At 42.4% G+C, this 12148-nt stretch overlaps 1 protein-coding gene across 3 annotated transcripts in view; it reads right to left on the reverse strand.

Annotated features, from left to right (window-relative positions):
• Positions 1 to 12148, reverse strand: part of AREL1 (apoptosis resistant E3 ubiquitin protein ligase 1) — a 42168-nt gene that overhangs the window by 9456 nt on the left and 20564 nt on the right. The window contains exons 3-11 of one of the 3 annotated variants that reach the window (XM_072839337.1): positions 11278 to 11338; positions 9756 to 9982; positions 8306 to 8543; positions 4477 to 4646; positions 4083 to 4236; positions 3602 to 3849; positions 1810 to 1887; positions 719 to 860; positions 467 to 588 (exon numbers count right to left, since the gene is read on the reverse strand). In XM_072839337.1, coding sequence (XP_072695438.1) covers positions 467 to 588; positions 719 to 860; positions 1810 to 1887; positions 3602 to 3849; positions 4083 to 4236; positions 4477 to 4646; positions 8306 to 8543; positions 9756 to 9982; positions 11278 to 11293 — 1395 coding nt within the window. In that variant the 5' untranslated portion in view covers positions 11294 to 11338. Of the gene's footprint in view, positions 1 to 466; positions 589 to 718; positions 861 to 1809; positions 1888 to 3601; positions 3850 to 4055; positions 4237 to 4476; positions 4647 to 8305; positions 8544 to 9755; positions 9983 to 11277; positions 11339 to 12148 lie in introns of all 3 variants that reach the window. The other 2 variants (XM_072839336.1, XM_072839339.1) reach the window with 2 other exon arrangements.

A 12148-nucleotide genomic window follows, 5' to 3' on the forward strand; every position in this document is an offset into this window, starting at 1 on the left:
TCATTCTTGAGGAATGCAACAACTATGCCAGTGTCTGCGCAGTGGAGACAGACACACATCAGGTGTTCCTTTTCCCTCAGACCAGAGTGACAACAAAAATCATTTCCTCTTAACCCAACAAGAGCTCTTCTCTTTCAGGAATTCAAGAACAACAATGTTCTTCTGTACCAACTACTTCTACCTTCCCTACACAGAAGTTCTATGAGATGGTTCAGGAACTAGTTCAGTAAAGATTGTAAAGCCACGGTGTCCACTAGTCTCTCCCTTCAATAATAGGTCTTGAACAAATTTACCCCAAACTTAGTATAATTAAACACAGAGAAGAGCAGTCTTTAATAGATATGTTTAGAGAGAAGAGAAATTTGGGTTTCATAAAAAAGATGGCCTGCAGGACATAACCAAACACCAAAGGGGTTTCTAGTTCCAAAACCCTGACAAGTGATGACAGAAATTAACCTTTACGCACCGATTCCAACAAGGTGTGTCTGCTGACTTTCAGGGTGACTTTGGAATGTGGTCTTTTCATATGTACCTGCCGAAGCTCTCGCTGGAAAAAGTTCACCTTGTCCTGAAAGGTCTCAGAGCCTCCTAAGGAGCAACAAGATCCATCATGATGACAGCCTCATTCCAAGACATCTGTGTAGTCCACTCTGCACCTTCAGACACCCAGGTGGGTAGGGTCGCTGCTTTCCCTGTCAGAATCCCTGTTCAATCTTACCTATATTCTTATGGAGGGAGCGGATGAAAGTGGCTGCCAGAATGTTCCTCTCCTTACAGCTGAGCTCCACAGGCGGCTGAATGCCATCATCTACCACCAGGGTGAGGAGCTTATGAACAGGGTCAGGGCCAAGGTATGAAAACTAACAAAGAAAAAAAAAAAAAGGCATTAACCTTTAAAACCCTCAAATCCAGCAAAAACTTTCCATATCCCTAACCTTCAGTATCAACCAATAAACAAGTTAAGCCTGTTCTCTCTAAGAGACTATCTCCTAGGAGTATATCGCCTGTTTTTCATTTCAGTACTCTACAATCCAATTGTATTTTAAATTATTTGAGTCACCGAGACTGGCTTTAGCGACGATCACAGGCAACATTACAGATCTCCTAACATAAAATATAGGAAGGGTGAAGGCAGTAAAGATATATCAAGCGTATGACTACCTGACGAGGTTGGACGGACTGGCTGGAGGAAAGCGACTCACCCTGAGATTCCAAAAGCTCAGAAAAGTTAGAAGAAATGTTTTTAATATATGAGAATGCTGGGACGCCTAGGTGGCTCAGCAGTTAAGTGTCTGCCTTTGGCTCAGAGCATGATCCTGGAGACCCGGGATCGAGTCCCACGTTGGGCTCCGTGCATGGAGCCTGCTTCTCCTTCTGTCTGTGTCTCTGCCCCTCTCTCTCTGTGTCTCTCATGAATAAATAAATAACATCTTAAAAAAAAAAAAAAGAGAGAGAGAGAGAATGCTAATTCTAAAAGAGCAAGCTTCAGCACACTGGGAAACCAAGCTGGAGCCAGAACTGCCAAGACTCTCTCCATTTACTTAGTCTCGGGGGCAAAAGATAACTGTGGAAAAATTCTGACTTGCTACTAATTCCTGTTTCTGTAGGTATGTGTCCTTCTAGAAATTCTATATTCTCTATGCCATGCTGTGGGGGGAAAATGACCCTTTCTGTCCGTATTTGGCAATGAACCCTGTCACAGTAAGAACTTCCAGAAACACCGACGGCCCTTTGAGGAAAAAAGAAAAGGTAGAAACATCCCAGGGTTGGAGTCTGCTTAGCACAAACCAGATGGAAGGTTCAACTTACTTTTGTTCCTGGGCACACTCGGAAGGTATAAAGGCGCCAGGGAATGATTTTCAGGTAAAATTCCTTCACTGAGAATTGCTAGAGGACCAACACACAGAAAAGGAAGTGAATGATAAAATAAAAAGGGTCTATGTGGGTACTGTACTGAAAAAAACAGAGTTCCTAACCTCCATTTCTCATTACCTTTTCCCTCTAGGGATGAAGAGGATAATTCTGTATTGCTAACATCAAATCAATAATATCTATTTTATCTTAAAATAGCTTAAAGATATTACTCTGACAATGCAATTTTGCAGAGAGGCATTTGATAATCTTGACACTCAAGTCTTACTACCATTTTTAAATGCCTGAGATCAGGTTTGCACTTTATGAGCAAACATTTCACCTAGAAGCAATCAAAATCTCCTCCTGCTCAGCTGGGTGCTGCTCAAACTTCCTCAAAGGATACAGGATACCAATGACCTACACCCACTGCTCTATCTCTATTAGGATGGTACCAAGGATCTGCCACAGGAGGGCAGGTGGGGGATGGGAGGGCAAAGGTGGTGGGATGGTTTCAAAGAAAAAAGTTCATAAAAATAGGTAAGCATACAGAAGGGTCTCTTTATACCATTATATTAAAAAAAGAAAAGGCAAAGCAATAACTTTAAATCTAAAAAAACTGTTACATAAATGTATAAATCATACTTTTCCTTGATTTTTAAAAAACTCTTCATGAAGAAATTTTCAAACACATGCTAAAGAAGAGAAAACGATATAATGACCCAACACCAGGTTTAACAGTTATCAATTCATAGTCAATCTTGTTTCATCTCTACCTCACCTTGGCCCTCATTCCCATTCCCCTAGTCCAAAGTAGGCAGAAGGGCTAGATTTTTAAATGATAAACCACACATAGCAAAGTCTGAAGTAGAACAAAATTACAACTGTTTTGGTTACGAGATTAAAGGGATGTGATGGGATGTTTGAAGAGCTTATTTTCCTGTGATCTGAATGAATAAGCAAAATACAAATATTAAAAAGAAAATTCCTAAAACAAAGTGCCTCTTAGCCCAGGGGCCTTGGGAAGTTCACCTCCTTGCCTCTGCCAAAATTTCTCTATTCCAATCCTTTTTGCCTGATACTGACATGCATTTATTGTGGTTTCATGAAGCACAGGATGAAAGATCAAACTCTTTCAAAAGAGCATAAGGAACCAACAGTAATTTTTCTACCAGTGAAAATTTTTTAACGGTCAAAAGTAGCTTTCTTTAAAACTCTAAGAGCCATGCCTTGAAAAATCTTCCCAGGGGCAATCAAAGGGCAGAATGCCTCTGGTGCTCTGAAGCACAAGGTACAAGGAATTGCTACACAGAATTTTCTTTTAGTCCAATCCAAACAGGTGCAACAAAAAAGAGGGAACCATCTTCTGATGCTCAATCTTAAGTAGCCTCTCTCAGTATTCCAGAAAGCCTACAAGTCAATGATCTTGCCCTGACCCTCACACTAATACTCTGAGCTTTTACTACCTATGGCCAATTATATGCAGATTCAGGCAGCAGGATTTTGAGATAAGAATGGGAGAGCCAAGGGCATCTGGGTGGCTCAGTCAGTAAGCCTCTAGCCAAAGGCTCAGGTCATGCTCCCAGGGTCCTGGAATTAAGCCCCACATCAGTCTCCCTGTTCAGTGGGGAGCCTACTCCTCCCTCTCCCTGTGTGTCTCCCCCTGCTCACACCCTCTCTCTCACTCTAATAAATAAATAAAATTTGAAAAAAAAAAAGAGAGAGAGAGAGAGAGAATGGGCGGTCCAACCTTTGGTGACACGTAGCAATACACCTTCTTGGGTTTCTTCACCTTCTCAGGGGTCTGGCACTCAGAGGGTGAGTCTTCATCTTCCTCCTCCAGGGCTGTGGAAGGCCGGCGCTGGGAGGAGCTCATGTGCATGGGTGGGAGGTGCCAAGGTGTGCTGGTACAGTTGGTGGCATTATAAAGATAAGCCTCAAAGTAAATGCTCACTCCTGAGGTGGACACGTTGCGTTCAACGATATTCTTCTCGTTCTCTGAAGTATAACAAGGAATAAGGTTTTAGAGTCAGAGACAGGGGACAAGAGAAATGACCTATCACTAGACCTTCAGTCTGTAGGACTCTAAAAGCCAGTTCTGGCTCAAATAGCAAATGTTTGTGAGGCTGGTCAGAAGGGTGCAGACACACAAGGAATAAGTGGCCTAGGAATGGAACTAAATCACAGCTTTTCTTTCAACTCACCACTTAGGACAATAATGTCAAATTCACCATTATTGATTGGCTGATTTTGGTATGAAATGCAGGCATGGAAGCAGCCGCGAGAATGCAGGGTGAGTCGCAAGAACACCTGGCAGGTCTGCCTGTTGGATGTCACTGACTTCTCGAATGAGACACTGCTGCTCTCTTCTTCTTGAGGGCCGAGCTATAGGAGGAAGACAGAGAGCATCACTGAACATTTATGATTTTCTCTACTGCAGGGCAATTTACTCTTTACATAGAATTTTCTTATGGACAAGCTGGTCCAAGTCTCATAATTACTAATGAGGTGGGCACGGCCAGACAAGGACGGGCAGACAGCACAGAAGTCAGGGTGGCGATGCAAGGAAGTGGATCAGAGAGGATGAGAATGACAGAAAAAGGAGGAGGAAAGGAAACCGCTCACCTCATGGATGGACAAACTGTAATTGTGCTCGTCTCTCAAAGAAGCGGAATTGTTGGTAGGGTTGTCATACTCATCTCGGGGCACTATCTGAAGGGTGTGTGGCTGTCCACAGGTCAACACAAGAGTAGAAAAATGGCACACTATTTTGGTCTTGGAAGGAACCACCATTCCTGGAATAGACAATGGAATCTCATCCTTAGGGGGGGGGGCTTTTCAGAGCATGAAGATCTCTTCAATCAGTGAGTCCCAGAGAGCTGGGTCCCACTCTATTCCTAGGGATAAGCGCCACCACTAAGAGGATGAGGGAAAAAAAGAAAAAGATTAATTCAAATGAACCAGGGAGCTCATTTTCACAAATTTCTAACCATTGCTGCACTAAACAAAATGAGAAAACTCACAGGAAACAGAACTGAGAGTTACGTAGTGCCTATAGTACCACTGGGAACCTACAAGTGAGGCAGGCCTCAGAAATAAGTGCTAAACAACCATCAAACAAAAAGCCCTGAAACACTTAGCTGTAAATCTAAGGACACACGCACAAGACTTCTATGTTGAAAACTACAAAATGCACATGAAAGAAATGAAGAGGCCAGTGTGAAGTCAAAGGTTACCATGTTTACGAACTAGCAGATTCAACACAGTAGAGGTGTCAATCCTCCCCAAGTAATACACAGGTTTAATGCCATTCTTATCAAAATCTCAGGAAGAGTCTTTGTAGCTACAGAAAATACTGTTCTAAAATTTGTATGGAAAGAGAAAGGATCTAGAGTAGCAGAAAACAATCCTGAAAAAGAGTAAAGCGAGAAGAGTCAGTTTACCCAATTTCAGGATTTACCATACTAGCTACAGTAATCTGGATTCTGTAGTACTGATGGAGGGACAGACCCACAGATCAATGGAACAGAACAGACAACCTAGAAACAGACTCCTACAAATATGACTAACCAATCTTTAACAAAGGTACAAAAAAAGGCAATGTAATAGGGGAAAGGGCAATGTCTTTTCAAGAAACTGTGCTGGAACAACTAGACACCGATAAGCAAATAAATAAAAAAATAAAAATCTTGACACAGTATACAAAAATTAACTAAAAATGGATCATGGCACATGAGATGAGCACGCTGGATGTTATACTCTATGTTGGCAAATTGAATTTAAACTAAAAAAAGAAAAGAAAAATTTTTTTGGCAACTTGGTCTTTGCCTAGTTTAAAACAAACAAAATGGATCATGGCCTTATATATAAAATGTAAAACTTCTAGGGAAAAAAGCACAGGAGGAAATCTTTGGGATCTACACTAGTCAGAGTTCTCAGATACCTAAAGCGTGAATCCTTAAAAGAAAAAATTTAAAAACTGACTTCATCAGAATTAAAAACTTTTGCTTTGTGAAAGACTATGCAAAGTGGATAAAAAGAAAAGCTAAAGATTGATAGAACATATTGCAAACTACATATGTAACGGAGGACAAGTATGTAGAATATATGAAGAATTCTCAATATTTAAAAAAAATCCAATTAGGAAATGGGCAGAAGACATTTCACCAAAGAGCATATACAAATGGCAAATAAGCACAGGAAAAGATGTTCAGCATCATTAACCATTAGGGAAATGCAGATTAAAACTACCCACCCTTAACAGAATGGCTAAAATAAAAAACAGAGACAATATCAAATGCTGGCAAGAATGTGAAGAAACTGGATCATTCGTGCATTGCTGGTAGGAATGTAAAATGCCACAGGCACTCCAGAAAAGAGTTTGTCAGTTTCTTAAAAATACTAAGTGTGTAACTACCATACAACCCAGTAATTACATTCCTGGGCATTTATAACAAAGTAATGACAACTCATGTTTACACAAAAACCTGTTCATGAATTCTCACAGGTTTATTCATAACAGCCCCAAACTGAAAACAATCCAAATGTCCTTCATCTGGTGAATGGTTAAACTATGGGACATTCACACTGTGGAATGAATGACACTCAGAAATAAAAAGAAACCAACTACTGATACACTCAACAACTTGGATAAATCTTTAGGGAATTATGCTGAGTAAAATATAATTCCAATTATGTAACATTCTTGAAACTACAAAATTACAGAAATGGAGAAGGGATTAGTGGGCTGCCAGGGGTTAAGAAACAGGTGGGAGGAAAAATGGATGTGGCTACAAAAAGGCAACATAAGGATCCCTGTGGTGATGGAAATGTGTTGACCCTGACTGTATCACTGTCAATTACCTGGCTGTGATATTGTACTTTAGTTTTGTAAGTCCTACTACCACTGGGGAAAATTGGGTCAATGGTACACCAGATCACTCTGTATTATTTCTTACAACTGCAGGAGAATCTATAATTATCTCAAAATGAAGAGTTTAATTTTAATTTAAACATAAAAGGGCTGGGTGCCTGGGTGGCTCAGTATATAATCTCGGGGTCCTGGGATCGAGTCCTGCATCGGGCTCCCTGCTCAGTGGGGAACCTGCTTCTCCCTCCCGCTCTGCTGCTCCCCCTGCTTGTGCTCTTTTTCTAATAAAAAAATAAAATCTTTACAAAAAAGGGGGGCTGATACATATTGTAAGGATATGACCTGTTATCCACTGGTGGCAAGGAGGTGGGGTGATGATAACTCCTGTGGAAATGAGTCTGTGAGTGAGTCACTGAAGTAAAGGAGGAGGGGTATATGGAGAAGGAGATGGCTTGGGAACCATCCTGTCCACAGCCTTCCTCTGTAAGAAAAGAAAACTGAGGACCAGTCAAGCAAAGATACATGAATCTTAAGACCCCTCTTCTTATGATTTGACTCCAAAAGGTTCCCAAAGTCCTCTCATTTCTGTGGATACCAACCTGGCCAGTACTTAATGACACCCTTAAAAGGAAGCCAAGGCAGGGCACACAGAGCAGATAGGATCTTTATACACTGAACAGATTTGCTGCAGAATTAGAAGTCAGAGATTGTACCTTTAGGCTTCAAAGTCAGTGAGCACCTATTATCTGGCATAAAGGAGATAATATATCATCTGGCATAAAGGAGATGAGTGGGGAAAAAAGTAGAGACCGAGTTCTCAATTCTTAGATACCAGCAGCTCGGGCAGACACTCTGCCATGAGAAGTAACACACATATGGGTGGCAAGGGTGGAATTAGGGTAAGGGGCTTTTACTTGAAAAGATTTCAAAAATCAGAAGAATTTGCCTTTCATCTATCCTGGCACCCTTACCCCTTAAGAAATCACTAGGCCGATGACCCAACAATTCTACTCATAGAGAAATAAAACCGTACATCCACACAAAAACTTGGACACAAGAATTCACAGCAGCCAAAAGCAAAAACAGCCCCAAATGTCCATCAGTTGACAAATGGATAAATAAAAGGTGGTATAGCCACACAATAGAATGTCATTTAGCAGTAAAAAGAAATGAAGTCCTGATTCATGCTATAGCATGAATAAAACTTAAAAGCACTATGCTAAGTCAAAGAGGTAGTCACGAAAGGTCATATATTTTATGATTACACTTATATAAAATGTCTGGAGTAGGCCAATCTACAGAATGGATAAAGGGTTACTTAGGGATGGGGAGGTCTGGGGGAAATGCGGAGTGATTGTGAACGGGTACAGGATTTCTTTTTGGGGTGACGAAAATGCTCTAAAACTGACTGTGGTGCTGGCTGTGCAACTCTGAGTTTTTAAAGCCGTGAAACTGTGTATTTTAACTGGGTGAATTATGTGGTGTGGGCATTAAATCTTAATAAAGGTGTATTGTTACAAAGCGAGGCAGAAAAATAAAGGAAGATAGGGATAGGGAAAGGGAGGCAAAAAAGAAGGAACATACCAGGCTGAAAAATCTTATAGTAGGGACTGTAGGCCACATTTAATCCACCAAGCTTCACTGAGATTTCGTAACGGCCTGCCCTGCGCACGGTGAAGGCCACTTTGACCACATTGGAACGGGGCTCCTGGAGGACCTCCTGGGTCACTGGAATCTCCACGGCCAGCTCAACGTGGGAGATGTGAATTCTCAGTCCCACAGGCCTATGTGCTGGGAAAGGCTGCCCGTTCTTGTAGAACAACTGCGGTGAGGAGATGAGGGGCCCATATTAGGGAACAGGAGGAGAAAACCATTTCCCACCTAACTCAAGGGAGTGTGGGGAGGGAGGAGGCGGCTGGCAGATCCCGGTACCCACTGGTTCCTCCACTCCTGCTCACAGACACGGAGAGAAACAGCACAGCTCAGAGAAAACATTAAATCATGAACAAGTTCTTAATTTGTTCACAAGACGGGGATAAAATGTACTGCTGAATCCATTCTGACTTGACATTTCTGAGCCGCAAATGCTGCCTCCTCTGTATACCCAGTCCTTATTATTATATTATCACTGTTAACCCCAAATGTGAAGGTAAGTTAGTAGGCACCACTTGGCGCTGTGCAAGCTAATGCACCAGGCAGGGCTGGCAGAGGGTGCGGGGTGGGGTGGGGTGGGGTAGTTCAGGCCATCAGCCTAGTAGAATGCTGCAGTGAAGTCATGGGGGTTGGGAACAAACTGTTCTGTAAAGGGCCAAAGTAGATATTTTGGCTTTGTGGGTTATACACAGCTACTCAATTCAACTGTGGTTAACTACTCAAGTGTAAAAGCAGCCACAGGCAACACAGGAAGATGAATGGGTGTGTCTGTGTTCTAATAAAAGTGTATTTACAGACACAAGAGGTGAGCCTGATTTGGCCCCTAAGGCCATAGTTTGCCAACCCCCAATCTATCACAGCTATCCTTTTTGGTAATATTCTTTTCATTTGGAAAAAGCAACATTAAGCTTTATACACCTTCAGAGTTAAACACCCACTAAACCAAAATAATAGAGAAATTTGTGACCCTTCCAGATATTAACAATTGCCTGGGAATTGCCATATTAACAGGTCCTTGGGAATGGCTGAAAAACAAGGAAACACGTTTTTAACATTTCAGGCCAGCACTACCAACAGACTGAACAGGGCTCTGGAAAGCAAGTGATTCTGAAAACCCAATGGGGGGCAGCTTGGGTGGCTCAGCAGTTTAGTGCCACCTTCAGCCCAAGGCCTGATCCTGGAGACCCGGAATCGAGTCCCACGTCAGGCTCCCTACATGGAGCCTGCTTCTCCCTCTGCCTGTGTCTCTGCCAAACCCTCCACCCACCCCCCGTCCCATGTCTCTCATGAATAAATTAATAAAAATCTTAGAAAAAAAAAAAGAAAGAAAGAAAGAAAGAAAGAAAACCCAATGGGTATGGAGACAGAAACATTCCCTTACATGCACTCGGAAGGCCATGCTGTGGCCCACCTCATAGGGGTCCTTCCAATCCCAGGAGACTTTGCAAGACCGGGGATCCAGGTAATTTCCCCGCACGTAGTCATAAATCGTCCGGTCCCCTCTGCGCTCACGGTCCTCATTCTGGAGGAAGCTGACAACCCGTGCGGCAAGCTCAAAGAGGAACTTAATTGTGAAGAAGAATGCAACCACAGACACTGTGATCCCACCTATGTAAACGAGAGAACACACATACCACCTGCCAGTTACACATTATAGCCTCTCATTGTAGAAAAGGCCAGTGATCTTTCAAAAATTAAGTCAGGATGAGAGAACAAGACTTCTGAAGAAACACTGTACTAGGGCGCCTGTGTGGCTTAGTCAGTTAAGCGTCTGCTTCCAGCTCATGTCATGATCCCGGGGTCCTGGGATTGAGCCCCACATCTGGCTCTCTGCTCAGCAGGGAGTCTGCTTCTCCCTCTCTCTCACTCCCCCTGCTTGTGCTCTCTCACTCCTTGTGTGAAATAAATAAATAAAATCTTTAAAAATAAAAAACACTGTACTGGGTCACTACCTGTGTAGGTGAAGAGAAGAACTTCTAAGATTTTATTTACTTATTTATTTATTTATTTAGAGAGCACGTGACAGTAGGGGGAGAGGCAGAGTGATAGAGAGAGAGAGAGAAAGAATCTCAGGCAGACTCTGCACTGAACATGGACCTCGACTCGGGGCTTGATCCCACAACCCTGAGATCATGATCTAAGCTGAAACCAAGAGTCAGATACTTAACTGACTGTACCACCCAGGTGCCTCGAAAAAAGGAACTTCTATACCAGGAGTCAGACAAACAGGCCAAATCCCAACCACTGCCTGTTTTTATAAATAAAGTTTTATTAGAATACTGCCCCACCTATTCATTTACATATTGTCTAGCGCTGCTTTGCCTTAAGCCAGCAGAATTCAGTAGTTGTGACATAGCCTGTATGTCTGGGAACCCGAAATATTTACTCTTTGGCCCTTTATGGAAAAGGTCTGCCAACCCTAGTTCTATACCATTGGCCTATTGAATGTGCAACCCCAACTTCCTGCACATGCTAGGCCCTCACAGAGTCAGGGAAAAGAACGTCAATTCTATTCCCTCCATTTGAAAGTCTTCCCCTCTCTTGTCCACTTGGCAAAAGCCCTCCCCAATCCTCACCTGCGTGAGGAGTTCCCGCTCCTGGGCTCCCTCAAACTCTCACGTGTTATAGCTTTTCTTCTCCTTCGTGTTACAAACTTCTTGAAGGCAGATTTTTACCTTATTCGACTTTGCTCGGCAGGAAACAGTGTCTGGCACAGACCAGAATTACTCCATAAATGTTTCCCAAATGAATGAATTCCACTGCCAGCTCTGTGAAGGTACATTCTGGCATGGGTAGAAATACTTCTAAGTCTATTTTCAAGGGGAAAGGGATAGACTGGGAAGCAAAAAGGATGCAGCAACCCTAACAAAAAGCTAATAAAGAGAGCTTTTGCCGTAACATACCAATAACGTAAAACATCAGGTCCCTTCAATGCCGACGGACAGCCGAGGATCACAGCTGCAGCTGCAAAAGAAAACTTGTTTAGGTCTTTCTCCAACTCTCCCTTACAGCCATCTCAGAGAGAGACAAAGAACATATGACTTGAATTGAGTGACTCAAGCCTTACTATCCTTGTCCTCTCTAGCCTGACAGGTGCCCTATAACAAATGTCAGCAAAACAGTGACTGCATCACTCCTAAAGTCTTCCAATCTACGACCACCCTAGGAATACCACCAACAGCCACTTGCTTGCTTTAGTGCTCATTACAAAATGCAGTAAGATGGCTTTTATCTTCTTAGATCCAGGGCCCCAAGACAGTTTCCCTCCCCCATGCAAAGTAGTGCTAATTAACACAAGCAAAGAGGATAATGGAATCACTTTCCCCTTCTATTTGCCTTCTGGAAGTAATTCATCTGAGTAGAAATAGTTATATCAAATGGGGATTTTTAAAAGTATTATTATCATCATGTTGGCACTATGTAATTAAAGTAAACCACAAGGTCGTCCCAATAATAAGCAGTGGGCATGGAAGAGGTCATTTTTGCCGTTACCAATTAGACAACAGGTCTTATGGAAGATGAGCTTAGCAGAAGGGCCAAGGACAGGAACAAAAGGAGGAGACTGTATTTATCCTAAGTGATGCCTGTCAAGATCAGAACAATTCAAACGGGCCAGAGTTTGAGGGGAAACTTTCACTGTTATTAAACTTTTTCCAGAATAAGACTTTAATTGCCGTTACTTGAACTTAAGGTATTACCAAGGAAAAATGCAATGTACATTGACATTGGTATCTTATCACTGAGTTTGACCTTAGTATAGTCTATAAGAGCTCT

This window comes from Canis lupus, chromosome 9, assembly GCF_048164855.1.
Source record: "Canis lupus baileyi chromosome 9, mCanLup2.hap1, whole genome shotgun sequence".
NCBI lineage: Eukaryota > Metazoa > Chordata > Mammalia > Carnivora > Canidae > Canis > Canis lupus.